Source organism: Haliotis rubra, unplaced genomic scaffold (genome assembly GCF_003918875.1).
Source record: "Haliotis rubra isolate DU_JTF1 unplaced genomic scaffold, ASM391887v1 Scf207, whole genome shotgun sequence".
In the NCBI taxonomy this organism is placed as follows: domain Eukaryota; kingdom Metazoa; phylum Mollusca; class Gastropoda; order Lepetellida; family Haliotidae; genus Haliotis; species Haliotis rubra.
This window is the reverse complement of record NW_025766081.1, coordinates 873,283-895,455: the sequence shown is the minus strand read 5'-3', so window position 1 is coordinate 895,455 and position 22,173 is coordinate 873,283. Positions and strand designations below refer to the sequence as shown.

General features: G+C 44.3%; 1 protein-coding gene across 1 annotated transcript in view; it reads right to left on the bottom strand.

Annotated features, from left to right (window-relative positions):
• LOC124276236 (brother of CDO-like) overlaps positions 1 to 21,570 on the bottom strand; it is a 33,558-nt gene extending 11,988 nt beyond the window's left edge. The window contains exons 1-5 of the mRNA XM_046711907.1: positions 21,373 to 21,570; positions 5,824 to 5,860; positions 5,212 to 5,325; positions 4,712 to 4,811; positions 3,905 to 4,086 (exon numbers count right to left, since the gene is read on the bottom strand). Coding sequence (XP_046567863.1) covers positions 3,905 to 4,086; positions 4,712 to 4,811; positions 5,212 to 5,325; positions 5,824 to 5,860; positions 21,373 to 21,570 — 631 coding nt within the window. The remainder of the gene's footprint in view (positions 1 to 3,904; positions 4,087 to 4,711; positions 4,812 to 5,211; positions 5,326 to 5,823; positions 5,861 to 21,372) is intronic.
• Positions 21,571 to 22,173: the final 603 nt, after the last annotated feature.

The window sequence follows — 22,173 nt, the reverse complement described above, 5'->3', positions numbered from 1 at the left end:
GAAACCGAGGAAGAGTTGAACTTTCATGAATCATTTATCATTTAACACTTGACGTGTTCACATTTGCTGCAAAGCTTTCTTTTGTAATAAAACTATTTCCATATTAAAAACAGTCTGCAGCGTCGACTTACGATTCCAAATATATATTGTGGAAATATCCACAACATGTCAACTACACAACATTTGAATCGCCTTGAATGTTGTAATCAGAATGGAACAGCTTTTGAGCTAAGAGTCCTATTTCATTCTTTGAAACCTTCACGGGAAGTGCATACTCGATTCTTCCCCCAACAATCGTGAAAGGCGGCATAGAACGCTGTTCACTCAGTCATCTGATCATCCTCTGCTAGTACTGGTTGCAGGTGGTCGCTCATATGCATTAGTAATTTCGTCCTCGTTAATCGTTGAATAATATGGAGCTTGGTCATCACGTTCTGTCACCTCACCGCTGAGACTGAAACAAGCGATTTGCAATTAGACAAGTTTCCCAACTGTACATATGCATGCACTGGTTCGAGATTCAAGGCCATAACTAATTTGTCTAGAACCCGTAAAGATCTGGATTACAAATGATCTTCAGTAACCCGACTAACGGGATCGGATGGTCAGGTTCTCTGATTTGGTTGACACATGTCATCGTATCCCACTTGTGTAGAACGATGCACATGATGTCAATCACTGGATTGTCTGGTCCAGACTGGATTATTTACAGACCACCGTCATGTAGCTGGAATATTGCTGAGTGTGGCTTTTAACAATTAACAAAGAAACAAAACGAACTAATTTGTCTACATAAATCTTGAGCAGACTGGATGGATGTTTTTGGATGCGTTAAGTGTGTTGAAGCAATAGCGTCCATCCAATGTTTACACATTTGTACTGTTTACGATCGGATACAGTTCCATGTGGATCAAAATCTCACTTGCCGTCTCAAAATATTTTTGCTATCTTCAACAAAACATAACTCACCCGTATTCTCCTTTTCCTGAAAGTACAAGTAGCACACTTTGAAATTTGCCTAAATGTAGACATACGTCAAGGAGGGGAGACAACTTTCATTTGTCTTATTTCTTGCCAGGTGGGCTGTTTTATAATTGAATTGTAATATTTTACCATCTTCTACTAAAGTGATAAGTGTGTCATAAATAGGCTGTATTGCTTGGATGATAGCCCCTTGACAAGAAGGGTACTTATGTTAGTAACGTTATCTTATACTTAGGTAACTTATATTTAATATATGTTATATATGACAATGTAATTACACCGCCCAACACACACTTAAATTGTCTTTAACTCGTAATATCCTGAAACATCGCCAGAAAGAACACTGTCAGTTACTGTGTCGTGAAGAATTCTTTTAAACCTTCCAGGCAAAGCTTGTCACCTTAGCTCTATCTTTTCGCATCATGTAGTCAGTGGGCCTGTGTAATTAAGAATCAACCGTATTACAAAAAATGATAACGTACAATGATATGTTGCCGTTTATCCGCATTGTAGGATGGGCTAAATATTCTTCAACATATTTACCATTTTGGAGACAGCAACGATTGACGCAAGCTGCTACAGAAGATACTAGCGCAAGGAAAGCAAGGCAGGAACCACTGGTGATGGCGATCACTGTATATATCGCTGGCACATCTACATCATCAGCATCTGTACCTTTATCGTTGTAAAAGAAAAACATACATTTTTATAATGACTCAACACTCCAGAATGCGTGTGCCTCTGAAACATCGAACAGTACAAACACGGATGGGACATTGAATAGTCGCCGCACAGAGAACCTTCTTAGTCCGAGTCCTGTTGGTGTAAAACTTCACAGGGCTATTTCGTGGAACTACCAAATTGATTACTCTGTACCTGTCTATGTAGCAACGGCACTGTACGTTATTTATAACGGTATTACCTGAATGTGCAGCGCTTCACTGTCTACACGGTTCTACATAGTGCTGCACTGTAAACGTTGGATTCAAACTACTGGTTATTGAAGTTAACTAAGGACATACCAATTTAATTCACATATTCAATCCCTTGAAATTAAACAAATCTGACGGAGTGGATTAAGGTTACATTCACAATGACGTGATCTCACACGCACACACACATATGTGTGTGTCAGCTTAATGTTGGAGCCAAGCCCGAAGTGCTGAAGGTCTCTATTACTACCGTGAAACCCAAGAAAATGTGTAAGGTGTTAAAAAACGTAGAACTCTAATCGGGGCGAACCGGAATTTGAGTCCACTCTGATATTCACTCACCCTGTTTCAGGTCTGTTGTCATCTCATCACTGTGCAGTGCAGTTGCAACTGTCACGGTAGAACCGGTTTCATCTGTAGGTACACAGAGAGCAAAAAAGTTATCTGAAATATTCATCAAACCAAGCATTTGATAAGATAGTGTTAGCTATATTAGCAGACATTCTGAAGTGAAGGATGACAGATGTCAGAACACATCGTCATCGTTTATCTTCCACCAAACATCTGACTGTTAGTGATTCGTCGTCCACAGACACGTGCCCTAAACATGACTGAGATTATTATTTGTGCATAAAGGAACATTGATACCATGTATAAAAATATCATTAAAACTATTCCAAAATTTCAAGTGCAACACATCACATATTACAGCGTATTCCGACAACATATTATATCTACCAATTTCTTACTATGACAGGGTTGGAGACTTAACATTTAGCAATGCGCTTTCATTCGCGCTATAATATTGAACAACCCGCGACCGTGCTTGTTATCTCTTCGGAGTCTAATTAAAGCATGTATAAAAAATGATATGTTGAAAAACTATGTAAGATGCGATGTGATGTGGTGATAGTCTTTGTGTGTGGGGATGAGCTTACTATATACACACCAACACACACAGAAAGCCATGTTTACTTGTCCCTTATTTAATTCATAGCAATATTTCTACGAGGTCTTAATTACATTATTGTTTCTTCTTGTTTAATGCAGCCATATTACAGCGAAATGATGGACCTAGATTTTCGAAGCTCTCTTAACGCTAAGATAGTCGTAATTGCCATACGTCAACATTAACTTACGACTATCTTAGCGCTAAGAGAGCTTCGAAAATCTAGGCCATGGTCTGTAAGTAACCGTTCAGGTCTGCCTTACTTTGATCCTGTTGTACGGATACCCGTCAAGAAAAACTTGAGGTGTACTCTTCTGTGATGTAACGGTGTACCCTTCTGTCATGTAACGATTTCTACCTTCTCAGTCCAGCCATATTGCAATAATTACCTAATCTAGGGCTGTACTTTTTACATCTAACATTAAACAGAAGAAAGTACTCTATGATTGTAGTAGTTGATGGGATTAATAACAGTTAAATACAACAGTTTATACATACTTTACTGTTTTAATTATCATAGCTATTTGAAAGGTAGTCCACTAAGAGTATCAAAACAGTTGAAACCTTGTGAGGAGATTTTCAAAGGAAAACATATGATGTATCTTCAAACTTAATCCCCCTTGTTGAGTTGATATTATTTGTTGATCAATACAAGCTAGGTCCACTAAGCAGGAGCACTAATTAGGACTGTTCCATTTCAGCCGTGGGTGTTGTCTTAATAAATCTCCCTCATTAGTGTCTAAGAAATGGTTGTCTAAGATATTGCATGGGTGTCTAAGTTTTGGGAGACAACCAGTCTGGACCATTCACATCATACTCATCGATGTACGCAAATGGAATGGCGACAATGAGTTATTCGCATCTTGCGACCAGGTCAGTTGTAAGCCACATCTCCACGGGTGTAAGTAACGCTCTACGCAGTATTCCCGACTACATGTCTTCATGATTTCGGAGAGACAACATGTTCGTATAATAGTAATTAAAACTGCACTCATCGACTGATCTATTGTATCGATATTGGGAAGTGATAGTTACTTACCCGTCACAATCAAAGTGACGTCATGGGAGTCAGACGAGACGCCGTTCTTTCCAGTACATCGATATATTCCTGCGTCCCCATCAGACACGTTCTTGATAGTAACGGTGGTATAAGATAGTTCCGCACGTGTAGTGTTAGTCACTTGCTTGTCGTCACGGTACCAGGTAACTACTGGAACGGGTCTGTAAAAACGGTAGCATTCAAATCTAAATACATATTACATTGTGAACCTTGACTGAAACCATAATCTTATCGAATTTGTCGCAAGAAAAACAGTTCCTGCGTTAATAAATGAGCTGGTGACAAGATACTGTATGCGATGTTGTGTCGTATATATTTTTGTCTCGTAGTAAAAGCTTATTCCTTATATAGTCATTATTATTTATGTTGTTTCGAACAACGGATGACTAGAAATATGTCCTTGGGTCCAAAGAATTCGACATGAATGTACCTTTTTTGTAGTGTTTGTACTTTCGGTTAATGAAACAAATGACCATTTCAGAGAAAGAGTGAGTGAGTGAGTTTAGTTTTACGCCGCACTGAGGAATATTCCAGCTATATGGCGGTGGTCTGTAAATAATCGAGTCTGGACCAGACAATCCAGTGATCAACAACATGAGCATCGATCTGCGCAATTGGGAACCGATGACATGGGTCAACCAAGTCAGCGAGCCTGACCACCCGATCCCGTTAGTCGCCTCTTAAGACAAGCATAGTCGCCTTTTGTGGCAAGCATGGGTTGCTGAAAACCTATTCTACCCCGGATCTTCACGGGCCTTCAGAGAAAGAGCATTTCGTTATGAGCACCTGCCGCTGAAGATACACTGTTGTGTTACAGCCTGTCCTTGTGTAGCGTCCGTTGTCTCGCTCGAATACATGAGTACTGGGCTCGTGTCTGCGACGTTACCTGAAACAAATACCATCAAGAACAGTAGCTCGTGCAATTTCCCGCTTCGCATGCGTCATTAATCATTCACTTGTGTGGCAACGTTGCACTTTTGTGTCAACAGCTGAATGTTTCGCCAGAATGGAGGAAATAGTTTCTGTTGACACTTACTATATCCCGTTTGGCGGTTGGGATACTAGTAGTTAGAACTTTCGCAAGTCACACCAACATCCCCAGGTTCAAACAACCACATAGGTACGATGTGGGAAGCCCAGTTCTTGTGCCCCTCGCCGCGATATTGCTTGAATACTTGCTGAAAGAGGCGTAAACCACACTCACTTATTACTATATCATATGTGTACGTTTTGCTGAAACTTTGGTTTGAAAATACTGAGAAACTCAATGGTATTGATTAATGTACCTTTCGTGACGTTCAGTTGGACCGGACTACCGAGTTGTATGGTAGACGAGGTGGTGACGCCGCACTGGTATACCGCAGTGTCCATGATGTTAACATATAAGAAGTAAAGTGTTCCTGTAACATACAGAAAATCCAATTACATTATGCTGTTAGAGTGAGTGAGTGAGTTTAGTTTTACGCCGCACTCATCAATATCCCAGTTATATGACGGCCGTCTGTAAATAATCAAGTCTGGACCAGACAATCCAGTGATCAACAGCATGAGCATCGATCTACGCAATTGGGAACCGATGACATGTGTCAACCAAGTCAGCGAGCCTGACCAGCCGGTCACGTTGGTCGGCTCTTACGACAAGCATGGGTTACTGAAGATCAATTCTAACCCGAACCTTCACGGGTTTAGTGTTAGAACATTGATCAGGTTAAATGAGGTGAGTATTGGAAGTTTCCAGGTGTTTATGGTAATAAATATGCTATCTAAATGCAACTAAAATACATTTATGGCAAAACTCAGACGAAATGTTTGTTTAATATGTAGCTTGTCCAGAATTAATTATGCTTATGGGCGTTCCTCTTACTGTTGGGCTGTTGTGATGATTTGGTAATGATTACCTTTGGCGGATATTTGTATCCTGGGGTCGACGTTGAGCTGGGAAACATGTCCTCCTTTAAGTCTAAACCACCCAACATTCCCTGGGGGGTGGTTTGCGGCAGGTGAGTGAAACCGGCTGTCCGTCAGTTGCATACTTGCTGATCAGGGGAGCTCGGTTCTTCCATGACTGTGAGTTAGCTGAGAGAAGTAATGGAATAAACATGAAAGGGGCGTATGTAGGTATCTACATGTATATGTGTATCTGTATATTCATAATATATGCACACAAACACACACACATCTTAATAGTCTCCATGATATATATGTGTGTGTATACATATATGTATGTATGTATGTGTGTGTGTGTGTCTGTATAATGGAGACTATTGATATATATATATGAGATTTCTGCAGGTGCATAAGCCTTACATACATAAATGATAAGTTTAGTTGTTTCTTTTTTGTCAAAAGCTCCTGTATCTGCACTATAATATTTCGACAAGGAAATATCTGGACTCATTATTATTTATAAACTCATCTTTTATTTATACATGTATATAAAATATATACATATATGATTGCTTGTTTGTTTAGCTTGTTAGTTTAACGTCGCACTCAGGAATATCCTAGCTATATGGCGGCGGTCTGTTAATAATCGAGTCTGGAGGAGACAATCCAGTGATCAACATCATGAACATCGATCTACGCAATTGGGATACGATGGCATTCATCAACTAAGTCACCGAAGAAGCAAGATGACTAAGAAGAATGCTGCACCAGAACCTACACAATTATTTTACTAATACGTACTCTATCAAATGAGCAATTTTCAAAACTCACTTCATATCATATCATTCATTCCATGAAACAGTTTGATGAAATATGATGACATTTCCGCTTGACTGAATTAATGCATGCCTTGTTTGCTTTATTGATCCATCAACCAAACAAGAAATCTCGTTGTATCCATCGAGATTCTCTGTCCCATTATGGGATTCTGTTCCGGGCTCTGACGCGTAGTTCATATGGACAGAGGTAACTTCCGTCAGCAGGCCAACAAAATAATCATGTCATCCGTAGGTAGAACTAAACACCCAGCTAAATACCTAAGGCAATGTCAAGGCCTTTCTTCACAGCAATGTATCTAAAGCATCGAAAACGTAATTATCAGGGAATGCAAAAGTTGTCATTTTCCAAAGAATGAACCATGTTATATATCCTTGTATACTGAGTCAAAAAAGAAACTTCACATTCTTTCTTCAGGGCACTATAAAAGAACAAGAGATGGTAAGATGGTTAAATTGTTATTATTTCATTGCTGAGATCTGTGAGATGTACTCGATACACTGACAGTGCCATAATCAGTTCCATTAGGCTACACCGCCGTTCCAAAACATGGGTATACAGAATGTCAAGTCACAAGAATAAAAATGCGAAATTTCTCAGTTCAGTATCGTGTATGGCCGGCCCGCGCATTCACCACTGCCAAACACCGTCTCCTCATCGACTGCCTGATGCTTGTGAACACGTGGTTCGGGATTCTGCGCCATTACTCTTGCAAGGCAGCGCCAAGTTCCTTCAAATTCTGAGGTTGGTTCCTAAGACCACGAAGCCTTCTCCCAAGTGAATCCCAAACGTGCTCTATTGGATTAAGGTGAGGGGACCTTGATGGCCAGTCAATGACGTTGATTCCAGCGTTTTGAAGGAAATTTCGTGTCAACATCGCGGTATGCGGCCGAGCATTATCATGCTGGAACTGTAGACTTGGGCCATGAGCCGCCATGAAAGGAACGAGTTCAGGGGTGAGCACCTGGTCGCGGTAAGCAGCAGCTGTGAGGTTTCCACGGATGACCAGAAGTCGGGAACGGTTGTTCCCACAGAAAGACCCCCCACCATGCAACTTCCGCCCCCGAATCTGTCGACTTCCTGTACACAACATTGGGCATAGCGTTCACGACGTCGTCTCCAGATTCTATGCCTGCCGTCCGCGAATCTGAGGGTAAACCTGGATTCATCGCTAAAGACGACTCGATTCCAGTCTCTCTGGGTCCATCGGAGGTGACGTTGGGCCCACAGCAGATGTTGACGTTGATGAAACGGCGTCAATATTGGCCCACGATATGGACGTCGAGAATGGAGATTGGCAGCCCGCAACCGATTTCGAATGGTCTGTGAGGACAGTCAACCTCTAAACATCTCAGCCCTGGTTTGTGTAGCCGGCAGAAATCTGTCACGTAGGTGACGTAGGCCGATTTGACGGTCCTTTGCTCGTGACGTCACACGTGGACGACCCGACCTTGAGCGATCAGAAGTGGTGCCAGTTTGTTGTAGACGACCTCGCAAGTCATACACAGTACGACGGCTGCATCCCATTGCTCTTGCTACGTCAATAACTGATCTTCCCGCTTGCAACATGCCAACGGCACGTTCACGTTGCACATTTGACAATCGTGGCATTTCAAGTACCGTTAGAACTGTGGTTTAAAAGTGTTTTTTCAATTCTTGAGGCCAATGCAAACACGTACATATAAGGAAAACTTCGATTCGAAGATCACGTGATCAACTGCACGTGCAAAACCTGATTTGGCACTAACGTCATTTGCACGACGAATGGATGGGTTTGAGTGGGTTTTGCTAACGTTTTTTCTAGAGTCGAAAGATAGGGATCCGATTTCGGATACATAGATGTATCATCAGAGAAAAATTATTCATTATTTTTCAAATTACATTTTGTGAAGTTTTTTTTTGACTCAGTATATAAAGCTACAAATGATGACATACATGCTGCAAGAACAGTTACGCGAATCAAAGCGTTCTACTCACCCACAATGGCATATACCGCTGTATACACCAATACTGCCAAGCGGATTTTCAGCATGTTTTTCCTGAATGCTACAAGTAAATGTACAAACGATCTAAAGATGTAAAGTTATTGTGTTTTCATCTCCGAATCATTTTGGAATACGTTATTGACGCTATTATTTAGAATAGATGTTCGAAACAGGATTGTGATCAATACATTACGAGATCACTGGCATTGATCGGATCAATATATTGCAAAACGCAATGAAGGGTACGAAAACAAATTGTTGACGTCCAAGAATACGTTAATGCTAATTTATTCACATCATGTTACACACAGATGCCGCACACAATAATGAAAGATCCAAGCCAAGTTAAGTTGAGTTGGGCTTTACGTCACATCGGCATTATTCCAGCCATACAGTGACGAGAACAAGTCTGCATTAATAATCATTGTAGGTACAGAGTCAAAATGAGTTTTATTTCAAAAACATATACTCATTACATTGTCATTTAAAGGTCACATGCAACCAAAAAATCAAACATAATTAAAACACAATTATCACTTAGTCATGACATATAATATACATTGCTGGTTATGAAAAAACATATAAACAAAATTATAAGCGTACAATCGCAAATCAAAAGTGCAATATTGTGTACTTGGGTTTACTTCCCAAGAACGAAGCAGCCGGGATACCGAACCCAGTCAGAGCGGGTGGGTGTGCACTCAAGTGTAACGGCTGGTTCATTTGCATATGCCCCCACGGCTTATTTTGTGTGTATATGTAGAGATGTTGGGTTTTGTAAATACATGCTCATTTTTTTGTGTATAACATTTTGCAATCAACAGACATCAAAACATGTCATGTGTTCAACTATCACACCTGCCTGTCTGTGTAATTACATAATGTGACAGAGACCGAACTCGGGCCATAAATCAATGCATTTTGTTTATGGTGTATAGCCTGATTGGTGTAAAGTTCAAATTGCATGTGGTCAGTGACAGCAGCTGTGTATTGAATATTGTCATTAGCAGACAGGCAGGCAGACACACAGGTGTCAATAAAACAAGACATTGAGTTTTGTCTGTGACGACATATCTATATCACAGTTAGAAATTCTGTCAACGCTAAATAATGACATTGCTTTTAAGTATCGAACTGAGAAAGTGTCTCGGTAAGAAGAACGTGTGGTGAAATTATATAAACAGTTAATTTAGTGTCATAACATACAAAAAGCTCGCCCCTGTGAGATATCAACAAAACATTAGAAAAATAGCTCACACCAAAGCCTTCACCGAGTATTCACGGGACAACCAACTTCCAAGCTGCGCGAACCTATTTCACTGCGCACGAAACCCGTTTTCCCCAGAAAAGTCTGGGGAAAATTAGTGAAACGTTTGAGCTCCGATTTCGCGCGTGTTTTTTCATCGCGTTATTTTTCAACTTTATAAGTTGAATTTGCATTTTTGACGATTTGTTTCGGTAAGTCCATACCGAAAGGTATCAGAATCTGCAAAGTTGTGTTTTACGTCGCATGTGACCTTTAAGGACAGAAAAAGGCATAGCACTAAATTTAAAGGCAGGTAATTTGTTAGTGACATTACACAGTTACAATTTATGATACAGATCAACTTCCCTCAGGTAGTTCACTATCAGTTGAGCGCTCACGCGGGAGAACAGATCTTTCAGATTTGTTGCATCATAATGTGAGTCCCTTGCAGACGATAAGTCCACACAGTCAAGCAGAATATGCTTCATGGTGAAAACTTCATCGCAAGAGACAAACATGGTGGTGGTGGTGGTGGTGGAGGTGGTGGTGGTGGTGGATCCATCCCCATCAGTTTTCAGCAGATAGTCAAGTGAAAACCGCCTGTGGCCAATACGACATCCTCGTAAAATTACCTCATCACGTCCCAAGTAGGTATAACCAATTGTTGGCTTCAGTTCGTACAGTTTATTTCTTCCTACTTGAGTGTCCCACCTCTTTTGCATGCGGTCCCGAGTATAGCTTTTGATAGTGGGTTTGAAGTCACTGTACGGGATCAGCAGTGGAGATAAGGGCTTGTCAAGAGCTGCTTTAGCTGCAACATCGACTTTTGTGTTACCTGCTATGCCGACGTGACCCGGCAACCATCAGAGTACGATGTTACATTGGCCAGTAGAAAGGTCGTTGTAAAGTTGTAAAATATCCAGAATGATTGGGTGACTTGAAGTAACGTTTTGAAGTGCTTGAAGGCAAGATAATGAATCTGTAAAAACGATGAAGTTTTTGGAATGATTCTGCTGTTTAATGTAGGTCAAAGCTGAGAAGATAGCTTTGGCTTCGGCAGTGAAAATGGAACTGTTGTCGGGAATCCTAGAGGAGACAGTTTTGGATCCAATGACTGTAGCACTGGCAACTTGGCCCTCATCCTTGGATCCGTCTGTGAAAAAGGATCTATGGGTGTCATACTTGGAACGTAACTGGTTCTATTCCTGCTGGAACACCAAAGGATTTGTTTCGGACTTTTTGAGTTTAGTGAGGGTAAGATCGACCTGTGGTTTCACCATCTGCCTGCCAGGGTGGCGAAGACAGAAGCCGGTAAGGTGCTATGATATTGAGATCCAAGCCAAGTCTCGGTTGCATCCTTGACGAATCATTCAACTCAGCCATGTGCACATACAGGGTAGTTGTAACGACAACCATCCTCCTGCAACGATTAACACAAAGCACCCTACATGTACAACATATGTTATATTTGGGATTACACTTTCTTAGTAAACTACGAATTCTAGTACTATTTTGGGTTGAGTCGCATCCGGGATTCGAACCCACACCCTCAGAATCTCAGGGACTCAATCCAAAAAAGTACTTAAATTCGTACATTACTAAGAAAGTGTAATCCCAAATATAACATATGTTGCATTTGACCACTTTCTATATGGCATTGATATGATAGCTTTCGGAGTAGTATATACACTGGGGATAACTTTTGCCAAAGGCCTCTGTAAAGCTTTATTTCATAGATAAAGCCTTTATCAGGCCCCGACCCCTATCCCCCCCCCAGTGTATATACCACTTTTGAATCCCCCAACCAACTCCCTGGCCACTATGGCCTTGAATCGCTACTTGGGTGGCAACATGGTGCCGTGAGGTATGATCAATAATTCCTCTCTGACGAACCCCCTCCGCGGCCCGTCTTTCAAGTAGTCCAAGTTCGGTTCGTCGGCTTTGATGTCCACTTCATCTATGCTGTAAGTCTTGACAGACTATGTCGGGTCGGTTGCCCGTTTCCGAGTGTCTCCTTCGAGTTCCACCGACTGGTAGAGGTACCTCACGAGAAGCCGGTCGGGTATCTGTTTCTCCTTCCCACGCGATGGTGCAGCCAGTTCGGCCGTCACTGATTTCAGTTTGATGACGTCGGCCGGTTTCTTGCCGGTGAGACGAGTGGTTTCGTGGTTGATAGCAGACACCACTTGAGGTAGCCACCCTACCCATTCCGTCGATCGTCTCCCTGGGTTGGCCATCTCTCTCGCATACTGATGCCCGAATAAGCGCTCGGCCAAAGTCCTATGAATCTCTCGACTATGGCTTGGCTGCGATGAGCTCCGGCTGTGCCACGCCTGACCTGGACGCCGTGCTTGGTTAGCAGTTGTGACACGGCACCCATGAACTGCCGTCCGGGATCGACTTGCAGCTCTGTGGGCCATGTCAGCGGACTGTGCTTGTATATGCGCTCGAATCCGCGGGCTACCTGGGCCGAGTCTTTCGCGGTTAAGGGTTCGGCTTCTTTGTAGCGGATGGCCACGTCAGCGACGGTTAGGGCATACTTGTACCTCTTGTCGTGGGGTAGGAACAGGAGGTCGGCCTGGTGGATGCTATTGGGCGTCGGCACACCGAATTTTCTTCTGGGCACGTAGCGTGATGCCAGTAGGTAGATCTGCCACAGGGCTTGTTTTTCCAGCCACGCTTTGGCCTCATCTGGGGATACTCTTGCCATTTTCGCAAGCTTATGTATGGCGCTCGCTTCCTTTCAAGTACCCACGCGGGCTGTAGTAAATAGCCTCAAACTTTCTCTGGTTCTGTGACATCGTATACACACGGCTATGTATTCAATTTTCTCCTGCCCGTACGCATACGTGTTGATTCCATCGGTGGCTATCCAACGCTTCGTGTCCATCGGTGACAGGGACGTCTTGTTTATCGTCAGTCAGTATATCCTGTGTCCTTCGATTCTCAGCGTGTTCATCTGATGCTTGAAGGCGTGGGCCCTGAACAGGGCCTCCTTGAACCTGGCATGTTTGATGTGTTGTTTCACCACGTACTTCTTGACACCCTTCGCTTACCGGATCTCGCTATTGTCGGCCTTTAGGATGGAGTACATTTTGGGCCTCAAGCCTATGTACTCGGCGATCGGCATGCCGGCACACTCGTCCTTCATCTTACCGAGGACCTTTTTGTTTACCGTGCTGTGCATGGCATGGTCCTTGGGGTAGTCACTGGTGTCGTATCTGTGTATTTGTGTTTTGCCATGTCCTCGTACGCGTCCTCGGTTCGAATCTCCATCAGCAGGGAGTCCGTGTCCGTGTACAGCACCTCGCACTTGTCGCCGTCCTACTTCTTGAGATCGTTGTAGTAGAAGTCGTACATCAGGTGCTTGGAGAGGTCGAGGATGCTCATCCCAATGTAGACGGGCCGGTTGAACTTGATGTGGCTCTTCCTCATGTGCAGGGCCACCAGATCGTCGGTGAATATCTTGCTCCGGTTGAATGCCGGGCTGGCTATCAGTCTTCAGAGCTTGTCTTCCTCTTTCGACCGGACCGGCTCCTAAGTCACGCATTTCCTCAGGTTCTCCATCGTCTTACCGAACACTGAGTTGTTCATGAGCTTGTAGAGGTTCTTCTCGGAGTCACTGGTGGCCAGCTTTTGCAGGTCCATGTTCATTCTGATGTAGGGCTCCATCCAGGGGGTTTTGGTGAACTTGAGCACCCTATGGGTTTTAGTCAGCCTCATACCCAACGACAGGTACAGCTGCAGGTTGCGATAGTGACTGATGTATTTGGTCTTGTTCATCAAGTTGAGTTTTTCGACGTTGGCTAGCGTATTCTTCCCCAGCAAGTTCTGTTGGTAGTCGGACATCCAGTCTGGGTTCACCATCAAACGTTCTGGGGCCAGGGGGTAGCCGTTGTGTGACTTGTGTAATGCTGCTGGGTACTCCAAGTCAACTTTGAGGATGTAACCTGCCCCCGAATCCGGTGGTATGCTCATGACGTCTATCTCAGGCACCGACTCGAGATACTGGCTCATAGCCCAGCCGTACAGGTTGTTGGCGTCGAGATAGAGGAGATGATTGGTGGATTTGCTAGAGTCGTAGCCCTTCACGTACTTATTGTTGGCTCTTGCGTACTGTTTGACAGCCATGGAAATCCCACCTCGATGAACAGGTGCATGTTGTAATCGGTGAGGAGTTCCAGCTTAACTCCGGTCTTTTTCAGCAAGGCATCCCAAGAGAGACCAGGGCTGCAGTGTAGTACCACGCGGGTCGAGGTGATACTACTTGAAACACGTCTTTCTGAACGTCTCGAACACGTCAGCCAGCAGGAGTACGTCCGTTTTCAAGTACAGGTCGTGGTAATCACCCAGGTTCCTGCAGCCCAGTTTCTCCCATACGTTCTGGGCGTGGTCGTAATCGTCCTGGGTGATAGCCGAATCAGTCAAGTTGCTGTAAAATTCACTGATGGGGGGTAGTCGGGCCTCGGCGAACTTGGCCAAGCTGTCCATGTACTCGTAGGGGTAAACACCCTTCCTCATCAGCAGGGGTCTAGTCTCGGCGTCGGTGTATCGACCAGTGATGGGGAAGGTATCGTTGGCCTTGACCAAACTGTCGAGAGACGACAGCAGGAACTGAACTGAGTCTATGAACCTCAGGCCGTTCAGGGAGAAGGAGATTATTGCAGAGGTTAAAACATAGTTGGGCCTTTATCTTGAACATGCACGTTTATTGGATTATTGTCCGCAGACTCTTTACAATATGCCGCAGCGTAGGTAGAATTGAACTTGATACGGTTCAAACTGTATAAATAAAATAAACAATTATTAAAATACAGCTGAACAATTTCCAATGCTAAATCAATATCTTGACTACTCAGATAAATGCAATGTATCTGTAAATATAACGAAAATATGAAACACGAACCAACGTGCCTGACATGACAAAACTGAAATCATTCTAAACTCATATAAATTCGTCAAACTTAACACGCTTTGTGACCCTATCAAAAATGTTCATCAATATAAATAATAATCATCAACTACCTACAAATTTTCTTGGCCCCTTGCACCTCTACAAAAATGAATCACCGCAGTGACACCAGCCAGGTGCTTTAGTCGACCTCAGTCCGGATCCTTACCGGCGGCAACAAAAACAAAGCCCGGATCAGTTTACCGGTAAAAAACAAATTAATTTTTATCCTTAACAGAGATGTATCCCTCCATGTTGTTGGGGATGCACGTCAGGTTGCCGTCGACCCTTGCGATGATCAAGTGAGAGTCGTACCCTCTCAAGTTGTGGAAGACCACGGGGATGTTGATTGTTTTGGGGTTGATTCTGAGCTTGAGGTTGCACGCGATGTGGGCTGCGCCTCTGTACTCGCCGGTGATGTGACAGTGATCTCTCATCGAATCGCCGTTCAGCGGACCGTCGCACACGTGACAGTGAGTGCTGCAGCCATGAGCTTGCCAGTCTGCTTGGGTCATACGCATGGGAACGACGGTGTACAACCTCTTCCTGATGGTTTTCTCTTCGTGCTGCAAGCACTTTAGAAACTTTTCAGCCGCGTCGGGACCCCTGTACACGACGGGAGCGTTCGTTTCCCCATCACATCAGACGACCACGTATCCGAACCCACAGGTCTCATGCTCCTTCGTTTTGTGCATGTTGTGGGTCGGCCCGATGTCAACTGGTTTGACCAAGGTTTCGAAGTCGGTGTAGCTGATGTAAGGTATGGACATCTGGTTCTTGTGCTTGTCGAATTTTAGGATATTGTCGCCTTCCTTGGGCATGTCGATTCGTATGGCCGTCTGCCCCTGGCCTAGGCAATCCTCCCGGTGTGATCCCAGCAGGTCGGCCCGGGTGAAGCCGTGCAGGCACCGTTCGCAGAAGTGACTCTTTTGCTCTGTGTGCCGATTGGTCGTACAACAGCCTGCTGAAGTGTTTTATCCACGCGTAGTGGCACTTGCCACACCACCTTTGTTTCCGAAGACGTTGATGGCTATGGGGTTCTGCTTCGCGATTCTGGTTACCTGGGATATGGGGGTGGGTTCGTCTATACTGTCCCAGTTGAGCCCGTCGTCTTGAGGGTAGCTCGTAGGTCTGTTCGAGTTAACGTCGGTCAGAAACAAGGCGGACCTGATAGCTACCCTCATGCAATCGTCCCCTCTGTTCTTGACGTTGACTATGGCTTGTTTCTTCTTGTAGTAGGGGGTTAACGATCCGGGACTTCTGAACGTCATAGCGAGATAGACCTTCGCTTTTGTCCACGGCCCACCCGGACCCCCTGTGCGTAAGGGACTGTAACGTAAGCGAGGTGTCGATGGCACCGTCCGGCTGAGTCGCGACTGTTTACCCCGGAAGTGAAGGCTGAACGTTTACCGTCCGTCTGCTGTTTATCAAGTGACATTTTTACCGTGATTTGAAACTTGAGGCTTCCTAGGTCCTTCAGTTCCTCGTTGACTTTGTCAGCAATCAGACGTCGCCGATGTCTATGTTCTTGTCTACATGCATGTGCCAGCCTCTCAGGTAGTTACCTACAGCGCGTTCAGTGCGCACGAACTGTATATCGACGACTCTGTGCTGATGCAACAGTTCGACGAGCTCGGGTTTCCTCATCATCAATAACCCGCCAGACCAAGCTCTCTCGCTTCGAGTTTGAGTTGTTTCACCGTGGGGGGTCGTTGTACGGGGGCGTGCAACAGTGCTACTAGCCCGGCTTTACCCAGGCGGGAATAACCCGCCAGACCCAGCTCTCTGGCTTGGAGTTTGAGTTGTTTCACCGTTGGAGGGGGTTGTATGTCTAGTAAGCTAAACAGCTGGGGTTTCCTCAATCGAGAGTAACCCACTACACCTCGTTCTCTCGCAATCTGCCTGAGCTCTCGGACAATAGTCATTGTTATACCCAGGTGTATACAATCTCTAATTGGGTCACCGGCAAGGGAGGTAACTCCTCCAACCTTAACCAAAAAATAAAGGAGGCTAGTGGAACTTTGCCGTGAGCAGGTGGAGGGCTGGCGCCAGTAGGTCCACTTCAGCGTCATAATCGGCTATACTTAGGTAGACCGTTTTGATTCTGCACTCAACCCGCTCTAATAAACCTGGGGGGAAGCGTTCCAGGTATTCTTGTATGCTTTGTAATGAAGTGTTGAGATATTTTTCTAGCTCAGGTTGAGTCGTGATTTCTAGCCCACCTGTGATAGGGAAAGTATACCTGACGCCCCCCCTAGCCCATGCCACTCTCAGTGTGAACCGAAATTGGAAGCTTCCCAGATCATTCAGTTCGTCTTCGAGTATACCGGTGATCAGAGGTTTGATACCGGTCATGGGTATGCTCTCGGCTTTGTTCATCCGCCAGCTTTTGAGGTAACCTTTCGGGATTATAGTACGCACGAACGCAGGCTCTCGGGTGGTACACATCATTATACCAAGGTGTACACAGTATTTAATTGGGTGGCAAAAAATAATTAGGGCCCTTACACTTCCATCCTGAGGAGGCGCCTACGTTCGTTTATGTAGTCCTTTTTCATCTCGTAGATAAGCTGGTGCCAGACTACGTTTGCCCCGTGGGCTTTACATAGGCATTTAACCCCGATGCCGCACACAGAGCACGTATAGTTCATGAAACACCTCCTGTGGAAACAACAGTACCCCTCGGTCCTGCATCTCCTACCGCATGTCTCGGTCTTCCCCATAAGCACGTACTGACATCGATACAGGGCAGGTGTCATCGTATATTCATATGTGTACCGGGTTTAATTGCTTTGCGATCAGCGCAGTCGCTGCTAGGCCTATCACGACGAAGGCCAGTTCTCGGCCCTTTTGCCCCGGGCTGGGTGCATAGTACTGGGAGAGTGTGGGTTCCTCGAGTGGTTAGAGCTGTTTGCCGGTCAGCAGGTAGTATTCTTTTGCGGCGTCGTCGACGTCCTTAAACGTTCGAAACGGCATGGTTCTCACATGTCGTGCCATTTCCGCTCCGCGTTCGACCCCCGTAGCTTCGAGAACAGGTAATTGCTCCCGGAAAATGCCAGGGCGTTGACTAAAGCCCCCCCGACCATAATAGCGATCGTAGCCATCCTATATATGCCTATACTTACTTCAAAATATTCCCCGGTGTGATCCCTTGCTTCACGAGGATGTCCTTGGTGGCCATCACCATACCCAGGTTCATGATGAGCATGCCCATATCCTGCAGGTCGAAGTCGAGCTTGATAGTCGGTTGTTTGAGGACCATCTTGGTCAACCGAGCGTATCCTACGGCTAGGCCGGCGACCACTGTGGCGTGGTATGCTTCGTTAGCGAACGTTTTCCCCTCAGACATGATGTACTTATTTTCGCGTGGTGCAATTTTCGCGGAATTGACAGTTTAGACTACATCGTGCGGTCAATTATTCGCGCAATCAGTAATTGCCGGAACTGCCAGCTGTCCCTTTGGTCGCCACTAATAGCAGTGAAAACAAACAGAGTGGCTTAACCTGTCAGGCGGCGTTTATTGCTTACTCACAGGATCCTGGGGTCATTGCTAACGGGACTTTCAAAGCTCATCTTTGCATGAATGACATTCTTCGTCCATTTTAACTGCTAGTTCTATTATGTCACATGGTGTCCCCGATCTGCATGACAACGCCAAACTCTGTACCGCCAGGATTGTACACGACTTCATTGCAGCCAACAACGTCAGGATGTTGCCATGTCCTGCACGCTCGCTTATCACGTTCCTCATATAACTCCTCTGCGATGCCATGTAGTGTTCCTACAGCAAACAATCTGCCGCACCCGAATAACCATTCACCTCCTTACTCAGATACCAGTGAAACCAAGCTTCGTTACAAATACTGCAAGATTAACAAAATACCTATTCTTCGTAGAATTAGGCTTCAGTAAATACTTCATAAGCATTCAAAACTGAATCTTTAACAACCACAGTGTCCAGTGTCGTGTTTGTGGTCAAACAATGATTTGTCTTCATACAATCGTGTGTGTTTTAATTGAAACTAAGTGTTCCTACTCACAAGACAGGATTTCACATGTTCTCGTTTAAGTTCAATAGAACAATTGACTTGCCTTTGCATGTGTGTACGCCGAATGTCAACGCTTGGAGAGGACATGCGCACCTTTCACGAAAACAGAGTGTCATCAATCTTCGATATTGACCTCGAAACACATACTCGAGGTACAATCGGATGTTTTGTTAGTCAGAGATTTCGTTTGACCATTGGATAGGGTTTTGTCGCTAATATTTTCAAATTTATACAATGTATTCTACAACAAGGCTATACATTTTAACTCTTAGAACTAAATCTGCGCGTCACAACACACACACACACACACACACACACAGACACACAGACACACACAGAGAGACACACACACAGAGAGACACACAGGCACAGACACACACAGACACACAGAGAGACACAGACACAGACAGACACAGACACACACAGACGATACACACACACACACATTGATGTGAAAATATCGGATTACCGTACTTCAGATTAGCGTGCGACCCCAATACTCCTTCTGTCCTGAAACTATGCAAAAGTACAGTACCATCCTAAATGCTCTACGGAGAGACTGGACGAATTGCTATCTCTGTATATATTAAAAAGTGAATAATTTCTGTTTGGTTTAAACTTGCTACTAATGTAAATCAAAATAAAATGTCAATTATAATTCACAATGTCATTATCACAAATGCTAGAAAATACTATGCATGCTTCACCATGGCTTGCTAATGTTAAACGTATTTATTTATTTATTAAATTTCTACCATGACTACGGTATCAGACGACGACTCACATTTCTTTGTTTTTCTTGTGTATTGAGAGTCCCGGGAACGCTAAATTCAGTGTTCACTGTAGCATGACCGTTCCCGCAAAAGCGACACCTAAGTTGAGGAGGTTTGGTCCAGATTTCGCTTTCCCGTGCCATAACCACACACACACACACACACACACACACACACACACACACACACACACACACACACACACACACACACACACACACACTGTACATACATACATACATACATACACACACACACACATATATATACATGCATGCATGCATACATACATACATACACACAAGATGTACATACATAAATAAACACACATACATACACGCACGCACGCACGCACGCACGCACGCACGCACGCACGCACGCACGCGCACGCACGCACGCACACACACACACACATACATACATACATACATACATACATACATACATACATACATACATACATACATACATACATACATACATATAAAATCGGATACTTACATTGGTCTCGTGTTACTGGGTTCACTAGCGGTGTATTACAAACGATGGAACTGATGAAGTGCGATTGAAATCGCGAAATCCGGTTTCCGTTTCTGGGTCTCACATTTGCACAGGGAAAAGAAAATACAAACAATAACATGATGAGAACAGCCAGGCTTCGACTCATCCACACTTGAAGTCAAGTAGTGCATTCTAACCATTGCAGAAGTGTAAATAAACCCTTTAAAATACTAAATATCTGTAAATATTGCTAACCAATGCTCTGTAAATCCCCTCTAGTAAGTGAGTGAGGACTGTTGGATGGACTATTCCAAACAATTTGGACTAGTCCAAACACACGCACACACACACACTCATACACACGATAACGTATAGCATATCGCTATTAAAATCTATGCTATCTCACCCCATTGTACGAGGTTTCTGAAATATATTTTATATGTATGAACGACGTCGTCAGAAGAAATCAGTATATACTGAACCGCAAAAGAAACGTCACCTTGGAGTCAGTGAGTTTAGTTTTACGCCGCTGTAAGCAATATTCCAGTAATATCACGGCGGGGGACACCAGAAATGGGCTTCAGTCACCATGGAGAGAACCTTTTTAAATTATTAGAATTAGAACCTTTATTTTTCCAAACACTTTAAACATACTTTGAGATATAGGAAGAAGATGAAACTTGGCAAGAATGATTATCAAGGTTGGAATGAAAATGTCAAATGTTCTTAATAAGAAACAACACACTATGCTGTTCGGAGTGGCCATCAAAACTCAGTATCTCGTATGTCCGCCATGTGCATTGATTACTGCCGTCCAACGTCGGTACATGGAATGGATGAGGCGCTTGATAAAGGCCATAGGCAGTTGACCCCATACTCTGAGGAACGCCTGACGCAGTTGATCTTAGCGCTTAGTCAATGTTAAAGTATGGGAGTTACGATCATTCTAGCGCTACGATCGCTTTGAGGAACGGGGCCCAGCTGCAGTTGTCGCTCTTGGTCGTACGTCATTCAGCCATCGTTGAATCTCGTCCCACAGGTGCTCAATGGGTAGTAAATAGGGACTGAGGGGAGGCCACTGCATGGTCCTGTGCTGTGTTGCCCACTGTAGACGATCCTGACGATGAAGTGGTGTCAGAATTGGTCCTCCGTGTGACCAGTGACAGTTGAGATTTCTGCTTTTCAATCGTGGACGCACGGTCTCCGCACTAAACTGACGTTGGGTTGTTCCCGTGGTCTGTCGAGCTGTTTCCGCAACAGTAACAAAGCGACCTTGAAGATGTCGCACAATGTGACGATCTTGACGTCGGCTGGTGACCCTCGGTCTTCCACTACGTGGTCGGTCATCTGCAGAGTCGGTGGCCTGGTACCGTTGCCGAAGCCTGTATATGGTTCTGACGTGGACTTGAAAGGCATTGGCAATCAGCCGGGCGGTTGCTCCAGCTTACAATCTCCAAGGGCAAGGTTTCGCTGATATCTTGCCAATCTTGGCATGTCGTAGCAATTCAACAACGAATGAATGTTCTCCGTTCGGGGTGGATTTTTATAGGGCAAGAAATGGGGAAACGCAAATACATTTCAATTTGCATGGAACGCACTAAATAGCAATTTTCCTGACGAGGTAGTCTACAGTTAACGGTCTTTGACAACAATAACACCGAGACATTTCAATGGCAAATTTTCATGCAATTTTACTTCTGGTGACGTTTCTTTTGCGGTTCAGTATAGTTTATTTCCGTAAAATACTGTTCTGACACGGAAACATTTGGAACAATTACTGTCCCGTTTGCTACATGAAACGACCCCACATATAGAAGGCCAAAAAATATGGTCATGGCGCAAACACTTGCACAAAGCCAGTAACATGTGGTCATTGTAGCGAGACGTCTCATGTCACGGAAGACTGTGACAGTGACTTTAAAAAGTGCACAAACTGTTCAGGTAGCCATTCTTCTTTTTCAAAAGACTGCAAAATGTGGACAAAACAAATGGACATTAACAGAATTAAATTCACACAAA